At 42.1% G+C, this 22,830-nt stretch overlaps 1 protein-coding gene across 1 annotated transcript in view; it reads right to left on the bottom strand.

Annotated features, from left to right (window-relative positions):
• The window catches only part of LRP1B (LDL receptor related protein 1B), a gene marked incomplete at both ends in the record, with an annotated part of 332,345 nt that overhangs the window by 139,853 nt on the left and 169,662 nt on the right, over positions 1 to 22,830 (bottom strand). Inside the window, 4 exons of the mRNA XM_015412125.1 lie at positions 1,914 to 2,039; positions 3,383 to 3,575; positions 9,715 to 9,919; positions 11,149 to 11,338. Of these exons, the coding sequence (XP_015267611.1) occupies positions 1,914 to 2,039; positions 3,383 to 3,575; positions 9,715 to 9,919; positions 11,149 to 11,338 (714 nt within the window). The remainder of the gene's footprint in view (positions 1 to 1,913; positions 2,040 to 3,382; positions 3,576 to 9,714; positions 9,920 to 11,148; positions 11,339 to 22,830) is intronic.

Below are 22,830 nucleotides of genomic sequence, written 5' to 3'. Positions count from 1 at the left end.
CTCTTTCCCAGGGTGATGTTTAGGACTTGGTGGTGTGCCTTTCAGGCCTCTGTTTCCACGTTAAAAGGCCTTTCCCATTTTCAGCCTCCCCTTCCCACCCTGTTGGAGAGGTGAATTCTGGCTGTGGCTGCTCTCACCCAGGGCTCTGGTTCCACATTAAAAGGCCTTTCTCCCTCATGCTTGAGGGCCACTCCACCACACTCCCCCCATTAAGATTTGCAAACATTTGTGTCCCCCCCGAGAATTGTTGCTTTCAGCCCCCCACATCCACACACATCTCTTTCACCATATCTGTCCCCCTGAGAATTGTCACTTCCAGCTTTACCCTGTCCATTCCTGTCTCCTCATGACTTGTGTTCCACTTCAGCACTTCCAGCCTCCACACATGGAGAATGGTGCTTCCAGCCTCCCCCGTCTATGTTACCACCTCATGATTTCTGTCCCACAAAGAATTGGCACTTCTGGGTCCCCCACCCCTGTCCACACATATCTTTTAAGGTTTTGGATCTCCATGGGTGTCCGGTGGACTCAGGGTGCTGCACCACCACCTGTACTTCAGCTAAAGATAAGCATAGGATCTTAGGTGCCAGGTTCCTCTACTGAGGATCCACATTCCCCCTCACTGGAATTTTATGAACACCTTCTCCTCATGAGTTGTGTCTCAACAAGAATTGGTGCTTCCAGTCTCCAACCTATTAGATCAAAATCTACCTCATAGCACAACACCCAGTTCATGAACCATGTTGCCATAAGGAAATAAATTATACACTCTATAAAGTATTTGTCAAAAGTTGGTAGTAGAAACAAAAAGATAAATGAGTTACAACTAATATTCACAAGCATAACAGAGTTTGAAAGATTCTGGGGAAAAGCCTGGCTAGTGAATTTGCTAGACAAATCTGAATATTTCAAAATTCTGCATGATATTCTTAATGTTACTTGGAGATCATATATGCTTGTCATCTGTTGTGTACTTAAATTCCATTGTTTAAATTTGGAGTTTTATACGAGGAAAATTTCTGTAAGCTGGTTCAGATCCCTTTGGGGAGAAAAATGGCATTAAAAAGGCTAAACAATTAAATAAATAATCACTGCAGATAAATACTACCAGAAGAATATCACTATATGTAACAGAGCAGCATTATGGTTCCTCTCTAGGCAGGGTAGACCTTACCATACAGAGGACTCAGACTCTTACATGAGGCTATAATTGTCACACGAGTAATCCCTCTTTAAAAAGAGAAAAAAGGGAGCCAAAGAAAGTAAATTTTGGGAAAAGACATTCCCTTCCCTATAGCAATACTACTAGAGAGATTAGTTGGGTAATTAAATAGTTCAGATCATCCCTTTATCAAGCCTAAATCTGACAGGCTTGTTTCCAATTGTCAGGTTCGGCATAAAAAACATGAAAGGAACATTCAATATCAGTATAATATTTATTGTTTAAAAATAGATAATCTCTAATCTTTCTTCAGCATGTTTTCTAGACACTGACAAGACCTACTGAGCAAAGATACACTGAAATAAGGACATGAGTCTTACTGGATTTTACCATGCTATCCTTAGGTGGTTCACCTGTTAGTTGTTCCCCTACTGTGGCATCAACTAGAACCCATGCCTTAAATCACAGTTGTCATACTGTGGAAAGGGAAGCCTGAGGTGAAGGGGACATAGCCTTTAGATGTATATAAATGATTCCACAAGGCTACTTTATGCTAGGACTTTGAATGGGGGTGTTGGTTGCACACATTATTTTTGCAGAAGGGTCTTTTGCAGCGGTTTATTACATTTTGAGTTTTTAAAAATGTGAATTTGTAAGCCACCTTGAGCTGTGCAAAATGCTGGGTATAGGTATTTAAGCAAGTAAATAAGAACCGAAACAAGATATCACTGCATGAGATGATACTACTTACGCACACATCTATTGTCATCTATCAGTATTCGATCACCCCTACAGGAACAATTTACTCGACCATCTGGAGTAAGAAGACATAAATCATGACATCCCCCATTCATTTGGGCACAGGGAGACAATTCACCTGAAAAAAAGGAGAACTGTATCAACATATTTTTTTTAAAGTATCAGGCAAAGATCTTAAAAAGTTAAGTGATCAGCCCATTGAAACACAATTTTCTTATAAGCCTTGCTGTCGTTATATAAAGAACAGGACTAGTTTCTCTGAGGTTCTTCACCTGTAATATTGCCATAGCTTTTTCTTTCCATCCTATTCTGAGAACATCAAATGTCGCCAGTCTGCAGTATATTATTAATACCACAATAATAATTTTAAAGTTGTCAGTCAAATAGTTGAGGCTTAACTCAGCAGATTGAGGCTATAATCAGCGTAGATACTCACCCCATTCTATGATGATTCCCTACCTCATTAAAAAAATACCAGGTGAAAGCTGGAGCAAACCCTGGAGGGCGTGTTGATCCCGCTTCTGGGAAGTATGCATGCTAAAAGCTGCAAACAAGCCACATTGATAATGTGAACCGGCTGATCCGGCAGCAGGGATGCGCATAAGCACGCATGCACAATATGCGCTGGAGTGCACAACCATCTGTGGGGATGCTTCCGACTCGCGGAGTTAAAGCTCCCAGCAGGCAGCCTTCTGGGAGACAGACTGGCAAAATGGCAGGTGTGCAAGGAGCGTCCTGGGAAAGGGAAGAGACCTTGGACCTCCTGGCAGTGTGGGGTGAGCGGCCAGTGCAGGAGACCTTGCGTCAGACCCACAGGAACAGGGAGACGTTTGAGCAGGTTGCTCAAGAAATAGGTGCATGTCGCTGGAGTGAAAAAAAGGCCACTTACAGCTGTGCCTCCACCAGGGGTGGGCCAACAGTGGGAATGCTCCCTTGCGCCTCCCCCCCAGTATGCTCCCGCATCAGTAGGTGCAGTGCAACTGAGAATCCCCAGCACAACTTGGTCCGGGACTTTTTGCCCCACCTCCCTCATGCTTCATACTGCCAGTCTGTCCTCAGCCATAGAGTTGCTTCCAGTTGAGGTGAAATTAGTTGAAAGGTACCACTATCTTCATTAAAAATATTTATAGCCTCATTGTAGCACAGTTTGCCATAAGTAGGTCTGCTACCCCATTGCTACTTAGGTGAGCCTGAGGAGTAATGTAAGCAAAGGAATACTCACTGTAAAAGTTTGAAGTAAGAATGCATGATGTGCATAATAACATTCTAGGCAGATTCCTACAAAATCTTGGAAATGAGCAAGCTCTAGACCTTTCCTTTGAATTTATCCTGTCAGCTGAGAAAATATGAACACGCTTTCCACTGCTCCATCCTTTGCAGCATATTCTGGAAAGCACACTATTTTTTTTTTAAAAAAAAACCACCAGTAAAGAAATATTAATTTTGAACACAGTAACTTACAGCTGTTAGTGTCATTAGCAACGGCTAGGATGCCCATTGGCTGATGTGGTATATCAGATCTAAGAATTTTTGTATCTCCACCCGTATATTTATTGGATCGCAGAATAGCTCTTCTCACCCAGTCGGTCCAGAAGATCCAGTCATTGTAAATAGCCAGACTAAGAAAAGTGCCAGGTCCAGATCTGATTATCACCTGATTAAGAAAAGGAAACAGGCGACAAATATGAATGTTTTCTACTCTTCAGTTTTGCTTGCTTGCTTCACTTTAATAGGATGAGAAGGCTCCACGGGGGCTACATGCTTTTAAAAGAAATCAGATTAATTAGTTGCATGAGGGCATTTGGGAGGGAAGATGGCATGGGATGTAGCCCAAACTCACCAGATCTCAGAAGCTAAGCAGGGTCAGTACTTGGAAGGGAGACCACCAAGAAAGGCTGTGCAGATGAAGGCAATGGCAAACCACCCCTGCTTCTCACTTGCCTTGAAAGCCCCTTGCTGGGGTTGTCATGAGTTGGCTGTGACTAGACAGCACTTTACACACACACATACTTGAGGGCATTTGAGGAAAAAAATACACTGCATAGAAAACAATAATCTTTGGAGTTTACAGAATAGGATCTCGGCGGATCTTTAGACACATGGGAACTTCCTCTGCCACTATCAAGTCGATTGATAACGGGAATTCCCCCACCACAAACTTGAAAATAGGCTCTCTCTCCCACCTTCCACTAGGCTTAGCTCTTGAATGTTCCCAGAAAGTAGAATAACTGTACAGTAATTGTGGCCCCTCCTACTCTTCTTCTGGTACATGTGGATCGAACATGGGCTTTCATGTGGGCCACAACGATTGATCCAGGTGCATTTAAATGGAATAGAAGTGTATTAAGGAAGTTAAAAAGTGTACACTGCATACACAGAGACAACATTTTGATCAAGGACAAAAGTGTTAAAACTGTGAACCTCTGACCCTAATACTTTAAATACCCTAAATAATGGAAAATTAGAATAGTTCATTGATTTTTGTATTTACAAGAATTTTGAAATAGCCCATTACTTCATTCCAACATTTGGAGTTCTCCCATGTGGTCTCATGTATTCAGGATGGTGTCCAAGTTAACATAGATGATATTTTTAGTGGTTTGCAGTCACAATGGCAAAATGGTCAAAAGAACTATTTCCACTTTTCCAGGGGTATTATAACTGCCCTCCATCCCTCCCTCTGCACCGCTCTTTCTTTCGTCCCAGAAGGCCTTTTATCCTCCCAGGGTCCATAGTTTTATGTGAGACTGTCAGGAAAGTGATGTTACCTATTGTCTTTCTTCTAGCTAGAGCACTTTGCATTTCTGTGTCACTGGATAGCTTCATGCTAGGGATGTAAGGTATAGCCACCCCTCTTATCCCTTCTTTTCTCTGCTAGCCAGCAAAAGACTATACAGAGTGCAAGCCCAATCATGAGAAATCTTGAAACAAATTTTGGGGTGGAAGGCATTTCACCACATGTACTTCAAAGTCACGGCTTGCTCACAAGCTCTATCCCCCCCCCCCCCCCCCCGTGTATACCAGTTTCGTGCAAAAAGCTCTACTGCAAAGTAAACCAAAATTAATAGCACAGAAAACATAAGAAGAAGAGGAGGAGGAGGAAGAAGAAGAGAAGGAGAAGGAGGAGGAGGAGGTTGGATTTATACTCCACCCTTCACTTGGAGTCTCAGAATGGCTTACAAACTCATTTCCCTTCCCCTCCCCCCAACAAACACCCTGTGAGGTATGTGGGGCTGAGGAGCTCTGAGAGAAACTGCTCTTTCAAGGACAGCTCTGACAGAACTATGGCTTGCCCAAGATCATCCAGCAGCTGCAAGTGGAGGAGTGGGGAATCAAACCCGGTTCTCCAAGATTAGAGTCCGCGCACTTAACCACTACAATGCCCAGTGTTTGCATATAATTCCTGGAGGCAGGGTTAGACCAAAAACAGTTTACATCCCAATGGCATACACCACATGATTCAAGAGGTGAACTCCATTCTCCTCGGTCACATACAAAGGTTCCTGGAGCACATCTCAGAAGCTGGACTGCATCACTGGCACTGTAAACAGCTATATTGGCTGGCACAATTTGTGCTTCTCTTGCAACTCTTAAAGGCTCAGAAGATCTTGCCAGAAAAACAAACAAACATTGGCATTATTAATAACCCCCCACAAAGGCAGCAATCCAAAGAACACTCTCCTGGAAGAAATCCCCTCTGAATAAAATTGGACTCTAAGCAGATCAGTTTAGGACTGCTCTGGAAGAATTCCACAATATGTACTGTGGTCAAGATGATATGGAAACATACTCTCTAGTTTCTGCCCTGGAAGCTGTCTATCCTAGATCACAATCCAGCACAAAGTTAAGACTATCCTTAACTTTGTGTTGAACTGTGGGCATGGTTTTTAGATTTGTAAGGATTAGCTGTGGAGAATAATGAAAATAATAAGGGGAAAGCTCTCTGAATACAATCAGGGGAACTTTAATCTTACTTGATCCTGCTATAAGTATAGTCCTGACACAAATGAAGGCCAAATTTACCTGAACATTGTATACAGCTGCCCTCTTTTCCCTCTCCCTCTCATGAATAAAGGAGGGTAAAGTAGGGCTAAGGGGCTGTTGTGGCTCAGTGGGTAAGTTGCTGAACTGCAGACCAGAAGGCTGGTAGGTCAGCAGTTCGAGACTCAAGTGCCGCATGATGGAGTGAGCTCCCGTCTTTGGTCCCAGCTCCTGCCAACTATGGTGCTGGAGGAGACTCTTGAGAGTCCCTTGGACTGCAAGAAGAACAAATCAGTCAATCCTCAAAGAAATCAACCCTGACTGTTCCCTGGAAGGCCAGATAATGAAACTGAAGCTCAAATACTTTGGCCACCAAATGAGAAGGGAGCACTCACTGGAGAAGACCCTGATGCTGGGAAAGATTGAAGGTCAAAGAAGACGGGGACGGCAAAGGATGAGATGGTTAGACAGTGTCATCGATGCAACGAACATGAAAATGAGCCAACTTCAGAGGACGGCGGAAGACAGGAGGGCCTGGCGGGAGCTGGTTCATGGGGTTGCGAAGAGTCGGACTCGACTGTGCAACTGAACAACAACAAAAGTCCATTTTATCCCCCAGAGGGGGACTTTGGGAGTTGGTCCCGGAGGGGGTGGAGCATCCTTGATGTGATAACATCACATTGAAGACATCCACCCCACCCCCGCCTGCCCACCCAATGAGCGCACGGAGAAACACCAGCTCCCTGCACTTAAAGGGGCCCCTTTAAGTGCAGGGAGCTGGAAGGCTTCGCACGCCAGATCTCTGCTTGGAGATCGAGCATGCGTGAAATGCCAGCTCCCTGCACTTAAGGAGCCCCTTTAAATGCAGGGAGCTGGAAGGCTTCGCACGCCCAATGTCCGCTTGGAGATCGGGCGCATAGGAAACACCAGCTTCCTGCACTTAACGGGAGCCCCTTTAAGTGCAGGGAGAAGGGAGAAGGGAGGGGGTGGCTGTGGGTGTTGGGGCTTGGGGACGGGGCTTCCCCCATTGGGCAGCTGGCCGCCAGCGGGTAGAACCCCCCCAAAAGTGGGGGACCCCTGCCAAACCAGGGGGTTTGGCAACCCTACTCGGAATGCCCCCCAAATCCCCCTGCTGGAGCAACAACAAAAAAATCTCACCTGCTGGTGGAAAATAGCAACAGAAGGGGACAGATAATATACCTTCTTTGACAGAGTTTTTTGCTCAAGCTGAAGCCGAGGCTGGAACCTCCTCCACAATGGACTTAGGAAATACTGATAAGGAAGGTACTACTCTTACAACAAATTTTCTTTTAGAAGCCTTGGCTAAACAACTGTAGGAAAGCAGTGCAGAAGAATTCACTATTCTCCTGGCTGGAAATTGGGAACCCAAAGGTATTTGTGTGCTAACAGCATGAGAAGTCTGGTGATTGCCTATGCAGTCAATTTGGCATTGAGGGGGAGAGACAGATAACAGAGAGGGGAGAAACTGATAACAGAGAACTTGCCTGCACACACACATTCCTTAAGGATGCTAGAATGCTTGTAACTTTCCTTTACACAGAGAGAAGGAGGGAGAGAGGAGGGGGAGGGAAATGGGGGAAAACTGAGCTTATAAATAAACGCTGGGAAGCCGAGAGGTTTCAATCAGTTCCTGCATCCGTTTGTGTCCTGTTGTCTTCTTTGAACCCTGCACCCCCACACAACAAACAACGACAAGAGTTAAGAATGGACAATATGCCCTGTAAGCCGCCCTGAGCCTCTGGGGAGGGCGGGATAAAACAACGACAAGAGTTAAGAATGGACATGGTGGAAATGCTAAAACCAGCATTCCAGCATATGGATAAATTAGAAGAACAGTTTAAGCAAACTAAGCAAACAGCTGATAATGCTTTAAGGAAGGTATCTGAGTTGGAGAAACAAACTGCCTGCAACTCCCCTGATTTATGGGCTAGAGAATGCATTCTTTCTATGGGTTATCATTCCCATGAGCTGCATCTGAAATTCAGAGGATTTAAACCAAATGTTGAAGAAGGAACAGAACTAAATTTCTTTATTGCTAATTGGTTGCTTGGTGTTTTAAATATGGAGGAAGGAGTGGTTCCTTTAATTCAAAGGACTTATGGGTTGGGCAGACAAGTTGAAACAGCAAATACTTCAGTTTATTATTGAGACATTGTTATAGTTTTCAAGGACTTCAGAACCAGACAACGGATATTAACACAAGTAAGAGAAAAAAATGGTTTGGACTATCAAGATGTAAAGATACAGGAGTTCCCTGATCTTCCAGCAAAATTCCTTAAGATAAGAAGGGAGTTGAAACCAATTCCAACTAAACTCCGGGAGATAGACATCAAGTATCATTGGCTGAACATGGGCAAACCCTGTGTGGAATATAAGCAGGTGATTTACACAGATTTTGACCAGGCATCTGGAGAGTAGTTGCTGACTGTTTTAAATAAATCACCAGGTGAACTACTAGAAAAGACAAACAACAAAAGGAAAACAAGATCACCTCCCACTCTGTTTAAGACAACCAGATTCTGTCATTCTGAAGACTGAGAAGAGTTGAATGAACATATAGACTCCTTTTAAACAACAAGCGTTCATGTTCTTCTCTGAGGACTGCCCTTGTTATATCTGAAATAAGGCAACCAGATAGAGGCAAGCAAATGCAGGTACGCGCCCACCCTTCAACAGTCCCTGGGTGAAAGGTTAAGTCCTTTTGGCCCATGGGCCTCCCTCAGACTGAACTCAGGTTCAAAGAAGAATAGAGTAAGAAGTACTATGATTAGTATTAATTTTGTGATTATGTTGAAAAGTTTTGCTTAAAATGAAGCATAGGTTAATATTGAGAAGATAGAAGAAGCTGAAGAGATAGAAGAAAGAAAATAAGCTTTTATTGTAAAGCATTAAAGCAATTGAAAATGTATATGTACACCTATCATAAAAGCAAAATAAGAAATTACTAGCTAAATTTGTAATCTTTATTTGTAATTCAGTTCTTCAATTAAAAAACGCAAAAAACAAAAAACAAATACCACCTGGTAAAAGGACACTTATCCAGCAGTAGGCATGGATCTATGGATCTGCTCCTTCAAGGGGAGTGCAACCCCAATAAGAATAGGTGATACTTTAAGTCCTCAGTCAGACCTTCTGGTCACCAATGGAAGTTCTGTGTTTTTTTTAAAAAGAAGCTTCAGTTTATTAGCCCACATCCAGTCCAACAATGACTCCAGACATGGGCTCGGAGTTTCTACAGCCTTCTGGATATCAACCAGAAGTGCAAGATAGAGGTGTCATCCATACATCAGTGATAGCCCAAATCTCCAGATGACCTCACTCAGCAGTTTCATGTAAATGTTAAAGTGCATGGGGGACTAAATGGAGGCCAAAGGCCAAGAGACTGATCAGCAATCTCTCAGCTCTACCTGAATTGTAACTACCACAAAAGGGTGCTTCCCAGTCCCAATTTAGATAGTCTTTTACTCTACAAGAATGATAAAGAGGGATGAAGCAGAGCCCCTATCCAGTAGTAGACACCTTTGTACTGGAAAGGGTGTTTGTCCTGATCTATTAGGTATTAAGATATGTGTCCCCATTATGGACCAGTATTCTTCAAATGAATAAGAAATCAATTAAGTCAAGTCTCTCTTAAATACTATCCTGGAGCACCATAACTCAGTATGATGTTATGATTGTAGCTTATTTGTTTTCAGTAGGGATTAAAAGAGAGTGACAAGTACAGAGAAGATTTTGTAATACAGGAAAAAAAGAGTTTTATAAATTAAAAAAGACATTATGCTCTTACTCACATTTCTATGTGATCCATCATATTCACACCTTTCAATTTTCCCCAAACTGCCGTCTGAAAAGTATAATTTCTCTGCACTGTGATCAATGGCAAGTCCATTTGGTGTAAGAATGTCTGTGCTGATGACAATTTGTGCATTTTTTCCAAACAGTGTAGCCCTCATGATGCTTGGATGCTGCTCGTTCCAATTTGTCCAGAACATTAAACTGTATTAAATTGAAGAACATTTCCACATTTTAGAAGACAAATTTCTGCAGAGGCATAAAATGTATCACTTTATATCTTTTAATTCTCATTGGTTAATTAAAAGATGTGAAAAAAAATATAAATTCATATAAAGCTGAATAAAATTCACTTTTGACCAGGGCTATTTTTGGGCAGGAACGCTCAGGAACGGAGTTCCGGCTGGCCCCCAAGTTGACCACGCCCAGCAGGAACTCATTAGCATAATAGACCACACCCAATAGCAGAAACTCATTAGGATTGGCTACGTTAGGGGTGTGGCCTAACATGCAAAGGCGTTCCTAATACAAAAAAGCCCTAGGTTTTGACAACAAACAAGGTAAACAGAATAAGAAGAAAAAGGTGGGTGTGGCTGGATGACTATACTTCTGGTAACATGGGGGTGCAGCCTAATATGCTAATGAGCTATGATTTCATGGGTGTGGCTAGATATGCTAATGAGTTTCTGTTGTTGGGTGTGGCCTAGTATGCTAATGAGTTTCTGCTGGGCTTTTTCTACAAAAAAGCCCTGCTTTTGACCATAGATAGGCCAGCATAGGTAAACATGCTAGATTTGTATTTGGTAGCACCTTAGAGACCAACACAGTTTTGGAGTATGAGTGACTCTCAAAAGCTCATCATAACCCACAAATGTTGTTAGTCTCCAGGGTACACAGGACTTGAATCTAGCTGTACTACTGCAGATGAACATGGATACCCTCTGAAACTATCTTGATAGGCAAATATATCAATTGTACATGTCCTACATTTTTAAACAGCTTTTTATAGTTTTTTACAATAGAAATGAACTGAAAATGCTATCCCCATTTCGAGCCATTATAAGTCATTCATTAGAAGCATCACAAAATGTTAGTAAAAATAAAAAAAATAAAATACTACCACTTATTTCATATTTGCTATGTTCAAAGATTTCTTGATTATCTGTGGGGGGGGGATGTAGTGAAGAAAGTAAAAACTTCAAGTTGTTCATGCTCTAGTGTCAGGATTTTCTTTCTTTCTTTGCAAAATTTAATAGCTGCTTTCCCAGAATGTCAAAGTCATATACAACATAATAAAGCATAAAACCTTACCTACAATTTCCAAAATAATTTTCAAAATTATCTGAATTAAAACAGCAGAGAACTTAACTAGGGAAATCTGCTCATCTCTAATATGAAATTCTGAGACTAATAAATATAGATACAGCACTCACTTTTGGCATTCATCTAAGGCTAATACATGTGGATGGTCATCCTCGGACATTGTGATTACTGCTTCCCTGTTGAAAGCTCCTCTTCGTTTCTGATCCACTGTGTGCCTTGTAATAGAAGATGTAGTAGAGCTGGTCCAGTACAAAGTATCCCAAGCCCTGTGATATGCAAGCCCTTCCACAGAACCTACATCTGATAGAGAATACATTTTAATGATTAAACTGAGGCTGCGGTCACACAGAGCATTAGCCACACTACAGAGACAGGATAGGCGGATTTTCCAGGCACGATCACATCGCAACATCTGGGAAGAGTAGAGCTCCCATGGCTAACCCGAGGCTTCCCGCCAAAGATGCGGCATAAAAAACTAGTACCTCTGAGTTACTAGTTTCTGGAAACCACGGGGCAAGGGCGGGCATGTGATCACGTTTCTGGTGGTAGTTCATGGCATCCGCCGCCCGCCCATGTCCCATCGCAAAAAGGGTTTTTTCCCCAAGTCTCCACGGGATGCGCACACGCATCCAATGGCGCATGTGCACACTTCGGTTTTTTTTAAAAAAACAACCCCGTTTGCCACGGCAGCGGCGCCTAGCCATTGCTGCTATGATCGTGCCACACCGCTTCTTTGCCATACCACAGGATTGTTGTGAGATCGGCACCTCCCCCCGAACCACGGGATGTCAGCGGGATGTGTGATCTGGCGGTCGCACATTAGTTTGCTCCGGGACAAACAGCCACGCCTTCCCCCCGCATTTTCCAGCCCATGTGACCGGGACCTAAGAAGATTTTGCCAAAAAGGATCTTTAAAAAGTAACAAGATCACAATTATGATACATTAAATAATCTACCATTCATTACATATACCAGGACTGTGTAATGATTATTTCAATGAGAAAATATGATAAATATTGCTATTTAAAAGAAGGTCCGTAACTGAAATAGAAAAGCAGCATGATTTATAAGACATTCACACTTATATTTTTAAGATGCTAGATGAAAACTTCTTGATGAACCATCACTTTTATTAGCTCTTTAGTGAAACAATGCATTAAAATTCAAAATACCAAGCTGGCACATATCAAGAACATAGAACGTTATAAATAATAGAAAGACTGTTATATAGGGAGCTCTCTGAAATTATATTTCTTACTAGGGTTGCCAAGTCCTATCTTCACCCCCACTGAGGGACTTTGGGGGGCGTTCCTGGAGTGGGCGGGGCATCCCCAACATGATGATGTCATGTTGGGGATGTCTCCCCGCCTGCCTGACAGGGGAGCCGGCATTTCCTCATGCACCCAACCTCCGCAGAGATCGGGCACGCGAAATGCCAGCTCCCTGCAGTTAAAGGGGCCCCTTTAACTGCAGGGAGCCGGCATTTCCACACGCCTGATCTCTGAGCGGAGAACGGGCATGTGGCTGGTCCGCAGCCAACCCTCTCCCTCCTCTCTCTCAAGAGAGAAGGTAGAGGGGTGGTGGCAGGTGTTGGGGCTTCCCCGGCGTCCAGCTGGCCGCCGGTGGGTAGAAGCCCCAAAAAAGCAGGGGACCCCTGCCAAACCGGGTGGTGGTGGTTGGCAACCCTATTTCTTACAGTTATAAATGAAAGAGACATGCAGATAAGAGACATCAAGGTTTATGGCCTTCAGGAATTAAATTCACTTGTTGATAATTATTTATTTATTTCAAACATTTCTATGTCATTCAGTATTGAAGGATTTCCAAGGTGACTTCAATTAAAAAATAACCATTTAATCAGCAAAACACCACAAAACTAATATTCACACTCAATTTCATTAACAAAAAACAGAGGTGAAGACCAATGTTCATTAAAAGTTCAGGGAAGTAAAACTGCTTTGATGTTCCACATTAAATCCTACTCGAAATTCAACAAAATAGACACCAGGCGTCTGTGGGGCATGGTGTTCTACAGTTGGAACATCACCACATTTACCTAATATATAAAGGATAGGTTACCTGGATAATGACCGCTAAAGATCACTGTAAAGTTTCTGAGTATTCTCCAAAAGCAATCCTACATACATAATACCACAGTAAACCAATTTGAATGCCACCATGAACATAATAAGGCTGTAAGAAGCAAATGTGTTTGTAAAGAAAAATTGCTTTCTGCTTTCTATATCCACATGCCTTCTCCAGTGATGTCTTTTGATAACATGCTGTGTCTTGTTTCCTGTTGCAAGCCAAATGGTGGGGGCCACATGGCCTCAATAGCCATGCCATAAACCCACATTCTTTCACACTTTCATGCCAAACACCAGAACTCATGGCACCACTTTCTGGCCCACATGTGACTAGTCACGTAGACCATGAAGTAGCTGGAGTTTGGGGTCACCTGACTGCAGGCAGGGCTCCAAACTTCTAGCCATTCCTGTGTTGCAGCTATGGCAACCAACAATTGGCCACACACCCCTGTCCACTCATGACTGGCTGATGGCCAAAGCTGATTGCAATTAGATTGGGGTATAATTGTTTTGATCCCTCTGGGAGTGAGTAGCTTAGCTCTTCTCTTCACTTGTTTAGCTCTCCCTTCCTCTTCTTGTCATTATTTGTTTTATGGCACCTGAAAATGCTGCCTCTTGAGAGACAAAGAGTTGCTTTGTGACTTGGAGCACATGGTGTGCAAAAATGGGATTTCCCTTCAAAATCCCTTGGTACTTGAACTATCTTGGACTGAGGAATGATCCTGACATGGTAACTATGAATCATTAATGTGTAGTTAAGGCAAATCGCCCTAGCCTTTGTTATTTTTGTAATCTCTGGTAGTCTATGCTAAGCTCTGTACTGAATAAAGACCCTCTTATTGCTAAATTGTCTTTGATGTTGTACCTGAATTCCAAGGCTAAATCCTGTGGCCTAAACACTCCCCATATATGCTACCATTGGAGAGTAAAAGTGTGCATCTCTGGAGTGAGTTGCTAAGGTGTTCTGTCCCAGATGCCAACTAAGGGTTTGGAATCTCTCCCTTAGGAAAGGCAGGGACTAGTGAAAAGAGGTTCTGGTGGCAATTTGTTCTGGAAACCAGAGAGGGAATAGACCATCTCGTGGTTTGTTGTTTAATGTACTCAAAAGTACAGGGTTCCCTCCCATTACTGGACTGGCTTGGGTGGGCAAATCCCTGTACAGTGTTTTTAAAATATTTTTACTGCAACTTCAAAAATGTGTTCTCATAATAACTGAAAATGCTAAGGAACCCTTCAGCAGATATATACCTCTTTCCTTAAAGTTGTATTCCTGAGGTGACTGCATTAAGGTCAACAGATTCACCACTGGCAACTTGCAATTTTCCATTCCTTTTTGAATCGGAACTATCATGACGAGGAGGATCGAAGATGCCATCAGAACCACTCAAGAACCACTTAAGACCATCTCGTTTATAGGAAGCACTTTATTATTGTTATTATTATTATTTACGATTTTACTGTTTTATCTGGTTTTATGGATGGGCTTATGCCCCTTGTAAGCCGCCCTGAGCCCGCCTGCGGGGAGGGTGGGGTAAAAATGCCTAAATAAATAAATAAAAATAAATAAAAGACTCCCTGAATACCTAGAATAGTAGGCCTTTGCAATACTTTCTGTTCTGAAACAGTTATAAGAATATTCTGCATGTCATCCACTCTAGATTTAATCTCATTTATGGTTGCATTAATCTCTAATAAACTTTGAAATAGTTTTGTGGCCAATTTACTAGTCAGCAAGCATTAAGTGCCCACAAAATCCAGATCAAATGAGGTTTTCTCCTCAACACGTCAGGGTAGTCCTAGAGGAATTTGGATGCTTATTGGCATGGAAAAATTCTTCTGCCAAAAGGCATTTATTTTTTGCTAGTTTTCTCTCTGTCATTCACTCATTAATTTTGGAGGCTTGATTACTTCTGGGAAAGAAGCTCTAGGTTTAGGTGTCTGCCATCTTCAAATGCAGCCAAAAACTCAAAAGCCCAACCAAAGTAATAACAGAACAGCCAAATCTTTCCAGTTCTTCAGTTTGTTTTAAAGAGTTCAATTAAACTTCCACATAGCAAAAGATAAATTTTCCTGCAGGTGCTTTATTTTTATAAGTTGTCAGAGTTATCAGGTCTTCAAAACACTCACTTCAGTTAGGTCTCTGCAATGACACTGGGAGTAGAAAACTAAACAAACATAATGAGCTGAGATGAAGCACAAAAACCCTCCTTATTTCCTCTTGGTTTCCAGCGGCAGTCTCTCTCGTGTTCATGGAGTGAAGTTATTATCAGCAATTTAAAACAGTTTAAAAGAGTTTAAATGAGCAGAACTACAAAATGTCTGCTGTGGTCACCATCTTGGAACCTCTCTCTTCCCCAGCTACCTTCCCCAGAAATCTATTGAGGATCTAGGCCATGTGGCCTTCTATTGTCCACGATTTGCACTAGAATGTGAAAGATATTTCAGGAACATTTCATTACAATATCCAGGGAGAGCAGACAATGACAGACTAATCATATTGCTTGCCAAGAAAAGTAAATGGGTAACACCGCAAATGGCAAAGTTTGTTGCACAGGTGATAAAGACCTTGTCAAAAACAACCACTGTTAAGGTGGTCAATGGATAAGTCCTTGCACTATGTTATCTGAGTGATTGAATTCTTGTTGTTTTTAAAGTGTCATTGTTGTCACAATTTTAAAACTGTTTATTGATTTGTAATGGATATTAAGAGTTCGTTATTGTGATTGGTATATTATGGGTTTGATATTGTTTTTCGCATTTGATGTTATTGGCTAAGGATTTGAGCCAACGCAAAATGGTTTATGACAGACGGTTCTCATAACAACATGAAAATTATGAAAACCATATTTATTATCAGCATAATGCATTCCTCATATAATGTGTTCCTGGATTGCACAGAACTACAAATTAGAAAAAGAAACATTTATGAAGTGAAAATATTGATGGCATTAATGCCTAGTGCACGTATTACATTTATTCTGTCCTATTCAAGAAGCAACAGTATGATTTTTAAATGAACAGCATATTTAAATGAAATGAACACTAACACAATATGATGTTAATATACAAATGGCCACATTATTCACCTGCTACTGACAATCTGAATTAAATCCGTAATATGGTATATAAGTGATTAACTGTCTACACAACAGAAAGCAACAGCTTAGGATTTACAGAGGCAATGGTACAATGATCACATCATTACATTGCCAAATGCCATCTATCACTTTTACTGAACTTAATGAAGATGGATTACATCCCAGCAATGTGATACAATCTATAAATACTGCCATGCTGCTCTTCATCTAACTTTCCTGGATAACAGAATACCAAAAAGAAACAACAACAAAATTTGAAGAGGACTTTGTTTTACATCTACAATGAAATCTTGAGTAAAAACAGCTGAACAGCTCCAGTCACTGCAAGGGACACTTCCATACATGGTTGTCACATCTCTCACTTAATATTGACATTTTACCAGGAAAAAAGTGCTGTAACATCAAGGATTTCCAATTACTTAACTTGAAGTTTAATCCAACAATAATAAGTTGTTTATATTTAATTAATTTTACTTTTTAAAACATATGACAACTAGCAGGGAGTCTGTAAGGACTTGCTGGGGACATCTAATTTCCCACTCCCCTACTTCCTCTTTCTCTTCTCTGGCAGCCCCTATAGCCTCTCCCCTTTTCCTGCTTCCTTCCCACCCAGCAGCCAATCCACCTTATCAGCCCTCCTGTCTTATGTTTTTTTTTCTCCTCCCTTCTCCCTAGAAGCCTCCTCTGGGAAAACTCTGACCAAGTTGCATGGTGCGGGTGAGCCAAGCCCAGTTGAGCTGTGGGGAATCTGCAAGGACTTGTGGGGAGTACCTGGGGGGATTGCCCAGTCTGCATACTTGCTGTATCAACTTGGTTACATATTTTATATTATTATATGCTTCCTGTGTGTAATTCTGCCACACAATAAATAAATAACTTCCCCCGTATCCCTTCCCCAATCTATCTCCTCTTTTCTTTCTCCTGGCAGCCCTATATCCTAACTTTTCCCTGCTTTCTTCTCTCCTTACCACCCACCCACCTACTCACCAACCATCCAACCCCTCCACCCTCGACTGTTTTTTTAAAAAATGTTTATATCCCACCTTTATTCACAATGGGGACACAAGGCAGCTTACATCATTCTCCTCTCATCCATTTTATCCTCATAACAGCCCTGTGAGGTAGGTTAAGCTGACAGTGTGTGACTGGCCCAATGTCATACAGTGAGCTTCCACAGCACAGCAGGCATTTGAACCTGTATCTCCCAGATCAAAGTCTGAAACTTTAACCACAGTACCACACAAGCTTTTGTGAGATAGCAGCAAATAGCTGGGCCTGGGTGAGTCATGCAGAGCACATAGTAGCAAGTCAACCAGCGGTCACTGTCAGGACTGGCCCCATGATGTCCTCCCTCAAAGGCCATAATGGATATGCAAAAGCCCCTGTCTCACCTCCTGCTTTTTCCTGACAGAAACCAAGGCTTGACTGCTGACAATAATGTTGTTGTTGCCTCAAAATGGCCACTTAGGGCATCTGTTTGCTAGTACTACAGCCACTGCTTCTGTCATTTTAGGGGGGGTTAATCGCCACTATACATATAGCTTTATACAAAGATCTATCTTGTCCATTCATGGCCCTTGTCTATGGGTTTCAGTATCCACAGATGGGGCCACCCTGAAAATTAGATATACTGATGAAAAGGGGGGTTTCATGCAGCCATTCCTTTCCTCTTATATTTGGTTAACTGGGGTTTTTGAAACTTTATTCCATATGTATTCACTTACAGTACTGCTTTTAATTTTGGGGGGGGGAAGTCTGTTTTGAAGCCTTGTGAACTCATAGGAGCTGGAGAACTGATTGTACGGTGGACTTTTTTCACAACAACTGTTTCTATATGGCTGTACCCATGGGATAGCAGGAAAAAAATATGTTGTGTATGGAAAAAAGATTGTGACAGCAATAATGTATTATGAGGCAAAAAAAATGCAGCCACAAAATATACACAGTCTTCTTGCAGTACTGGACATGCTAAAACACAAGAACATAGCTAGAATGCATCACAGTATTAAGTGTGGTCAACTCCATTGTGTTCATGGCCTTAACTATAAATACTTTGCAAGATTGTGCATTTTTGAGGTATTTTAACAATATTACTTTCTTATTTCCTGTGATAACTCATTGTGTTCACACAATTTCCCTTTAGAAAGTAAATTGTTTTACTAGCCCAAACACTGGGAGTACAGTTTTGTTCTGACAATCTGTTCATACAGAGTATTTGCAACAGACAACAGGTGGTCTCCATTTCATGATTGAGAAGAAAGCAATGCAGTAAAAGCTATAATAAAACATCTGAGAATATGATTCAACAGTTTACACATATCACTAATGGAACAATGAGAGCACCAATTAATTCTTTACTCTTCCAATGGTCTCTTGAGGTAGACATAAAGGAAGAAACCATCCAGGGTAGAATTTTTTTTTTAAATTAAACCCCTAATAAAAAAAAAGTATAATAAAAAATGAACACATACTAGGGTGTACAGTTGTCTGGTTGGGGTTCCCCCCCCCCAAACATTATAACAAAAATAGAGCAAGGGAATTATTCACATGACATTTGTAAAATAATGTAACTTTTATTAAATCATCAACAAACTCGTTAGACAACAGATTTTAATGGTAGAATGGCATATATAGGAAAAATAATTATTAGCAATTTTCTTCACATATCATTAGAACCTCAGCCAATGGAGGGAACGCTTTGCTCTCTGGTTCTGCTGTGCGATTGAGAGAGCCTGGCAAAGCAAGCTGTGTCACAGAAGAAAGCACGAGAGAGGGAAAAGTAAGCAGATGGCAGCCAGTTGCTAGAGGGCCTGATACAACCCTTATGGGGGCTAGATAAGGCCCGTGGGCCACATGATTGACATCCCTGATCTAATTATTGGAATAGGGGTTGTTGGTCTAATCAGGTAAAAATTTGCCTCTCACTGAGTCAATTATGCAGAAGGATTTTCACTTTATTGATCTTATAAGTGCTGAATACCTTCCATATTTTAAATGTGGATTGAGAATAATAACTTTTGAAAACTCAACAGTACTTTTGATCCTACTTAAAATTAGACCTTTTTTGGCCTCCTTTGAAATTTTCCCCTCCAGATTCTTTTGTGAAGGATCTCCTAAACCTTTGCTCCCTGACTTTTGTGCAAAGGTCAGTTCTGATCCTGTGATCTTACCGGATGCAATTTATTTAATAAATTCTGACCAAGTTCCCCTTTTGGCTGACAATATTTTGGTGGTCCTACAGTCCATCTCTAGCAAAGCAAATAATCAGTCTGCTGAAATGAGGCCAGCTTTTGCAAATCCATCTGGTTGTACATCCCAGAATGAGCAGAGGATTTTTTTTTCACCTTGGATCAGCTTAAGTCCTCTTTACCTAAACTGCGCTCAACTGCAGAATCCTTTAAATGGAAGGTGACAGACAAAGGTCTAGCTATAGCAAAATGGGAAGCCCTAAGTAATGCTAATAACAATCCTATTTTGGATCTAGAGCACAACTTAAGCACTGAAAAGCTTCTTAATTATTTGGCCAGGAGAAGTCCAAAAGATGTGAACCTAGTGAATACATGATTCAGCTCAGTATAAAACACATGAACCCATTAATAAAATATCATACAATAGTTCTTGAAACTGAAGCTGTTCAAGGGCATGTTTATCAGACTTTGCTGGAGGAATGCCTGGAACACAACACTCTGCTAAAGCTGGCCCATTCAGTGCATCTGACCTTGCCACCAAGTCACCTACTTATGTGTTTTCTGCTGATGGCTTCGAATCCCATGTTGAAACTAATTGTGGGGAAGAAAGATCAAATAACATACATAATTCTGTAGCCACAGTATATACCAAACCTGTAGACCAACTTGCTCTGCCTTCAAAAGAATCACCTTTGTTGGATCCACCTAAAAATGTCATGAATGGCAGTGGTTTTTGATGATGATGATGATGATGATGATGATGATGATGATGATGATGATGATGATGATGGACCCTTGGAAAAACAAATTGAGTTTGGCTATCTAAATGCAACCCAATCCAAGCTGTTAAGATACGATCCTGGAATATTGCTGGATGGCAGAAAAAGGCTGGTGACCATGATTTTCCCCCCCAGATGTTTTGATATCATCCTAGTCTGAAACTCGCATGCAAAGTTGTGGCTCCGGGGTGGGCCTTTGTGCGGCGACTTTGTTATGCAATGGCAGGGCTACATCTCCTGGATCAAAGAGTGTGCATTAACAATGAGATGCGTGCTGACCTTTATATATGGCAGGAATTCTTGGACTCCTTTAACGGAATCTCCTTTTGGAGGGAGGACCTGAAGCTTGAGGCGGAGCTCCAGGTCACCTCTGATGCTGCTGGGTCACAGGGGTTTGGCGTATACATTCGAGGCTACTGGTGTGCTGAAGAGTGGCCAGAAGAATGGGTATCAGCTCGGGTTACCAGGGACCTCACATTCTTAGAGTTCTTTCCCATCTTAGTGGCGGTTTGGCTGTAGAGGGAGGAGTTGAGAGATCACACTGTCCACTTTTGGTGCGACAACTTGGTGGTGGTCCATGTGATCAATTCTCTTACATCAAAATCACCACGGGTTATGAGGCTGGTCCGTACCTTCACACTGCAATGCCTTCAACTCAACACGCTGTTTTTTGCTAGGCATGTGCCAGGGGTGAAAAATGAGGTAGCTGACGCTCTCTCACATCAACAGATGGCAATGTTTCGTCAGCTTGAGCCAGAGGCTGATCTTCCGCCAGCAAGAATGCCCCACGAGCTCTGGCAGGTTGGAGGGCTGAGGCTTACAGGGTGATTGCCCCTAGCACGAGGAAAGGATATGAGCGAGCAGTTTGCTAGTTTGATGTCTTCAGGTCTGAGGAGCATTATCCTAAGGTCTGGCCTATTACTGTGAAGCAGTTAATCCACTACTATGTTTCTTTGAACGAGACTGACTTAGCTGTCCATTCTATCAAGGGCTGGCTTTCCACTCTGGCTTTTGCCAGCAAAGCCTTGGGCTTCGCTGAAGTCACCAATGACTTCAGAATTAGGAAGATGTTTGAGGGTTGGTCAAACAAAAGCAGAGCTAGGAAAGACGAGAGGCGCCCCATTTCCCCAGTGGTCCTTAAGGAATTGCGAGGGACCTGGAGTGATGTTTGCACTTCAGGTTTTGAGGCATGCCTTTTTCACGTAGCCTCTTTGCTTGCATTTGTTGGGGCTCTCCGGGTGAGTGAATTAGTAGCCCAGTCTAAAGCCGACCAGTCTGGGAAAGCCTTGCAGGTGAGGGATATTCAATTTCAAGGTACTGGGGTGCAGGTTACCATTAGGAGCTCAAAGACGGATCAAAAGCATAAGGGATCCCTGATTAAACTGGGTAGTTGTTCCAGTTGTGAACTCTGCCCAGTTTTGGCCCTGTCTCAGTACTTGGTTTTACGGGGAATAGAAGCCGGCTTGTTCCTGAGATAAAAGTTTGTTGCTCAGATAGATAATGGAGTTCTCTGCCACCCCCTTCTTGTAGGAGGACAGCACCCAGGCCTCTTTCTGATGCATCTGTTTTGACCACAAAGAGTCTTTTATATTTATAGTCAGGGGAAATTAAAATGGATGCTTGCAGCAGATGCTGCTTTAAACTATTTAAACACCATTTTAATAAGGGCCCTCTTTTTACACTGATCAGTTAAGGGGGAGGCCAATGTGGAGAATACTTTCACATATCTTTGATAGAAATTGATTAACTCAATAAATGACTGCATATCCCTTTTCATGAGTGGCCTAGTGTGTGTGCCCATGCGGCCCCCCAAGCTTGGAAATCATGGCAATCTCTGGGGCATAGAGGAAATTCAGGGAAGTGGCTTGATAGCCTGTGTCTGTGTCTGCCTCCCAGCCCTGGTATTATTTGGAGGCCTCCCATCCAAATACTTGCCAGGGTCAGCCCTGCTTGGCTTCTGGGCTTGCCTTAGATATCCAGGTCAGGGCCAGTATGTTTGATTCTTAATGGCTGGAGTAGCTTGGAGCAAGGAGTGGGAGGAATCCCCTTCCTGATGCTATCCCTGAGTGTAGCTCTTTATTGTATCCTATAGAAATGAACTATTTCCATTCACTCCAATGGGGAAAAGTAAAGAACCATAGCACAAGAGAAAGCTGTCCCCAACTTTTCCTAGTTAACCCTCACTTATCAAGATTCAGTGGTACAGTGTACTCTGCATATTGACTACATAGGTATGATCATGATATCCCAGAGGGTATAAGTCATCTATGTACATACTACCCACCATACTAATGAGCTGCTTACTTGTTTTATAGAAAACTAAATAAAGAAACGTACTCCACAGATAGGTTGTAATAGACAGTGTTACAGTGTGAATCTGATATATAGAGAAGCTCTGATATATTGGCACTTTCCAGCTCTCCTCTCCAATGGGGAAAAGTAAAGAACCATAGCGCGGGAGAAAGCTGTCCCCAACTTTACCTAGTTAATCCTCACTTATCAAGATTCAGTGGTACGGTGTACTCTGCATATTGACTACATAGGTAAGATCATTATATCCCAGAGGGTATAAGTCATCTATGTACATACTACCCACCATACTAATGAGCTGCTTACTTGTTTTATAGAAAACTAAATAAA

This window comes from Gekko japonicus, unplaced genomic scaffold, assembly GCF_001447785.1.
Source record: "Gekko japonicus isolate JY-2015 unplaced genomic scaffold, Gekko_japonicus_V1.1 scaffold2043, whole genome shotgun sequence".
Classification (NCBI taxonomy): domain Eukaryota; kingdom Metazoa; phylum Chordata; class Lepidosauria; order Squamata; family Gekkonidae; genus Gekko; species Gekko japonicus.
Note: the sequence above shows the minus strand (reverse complement) of the source record. Positions and strands in the feature narration are given on the sequence as shown.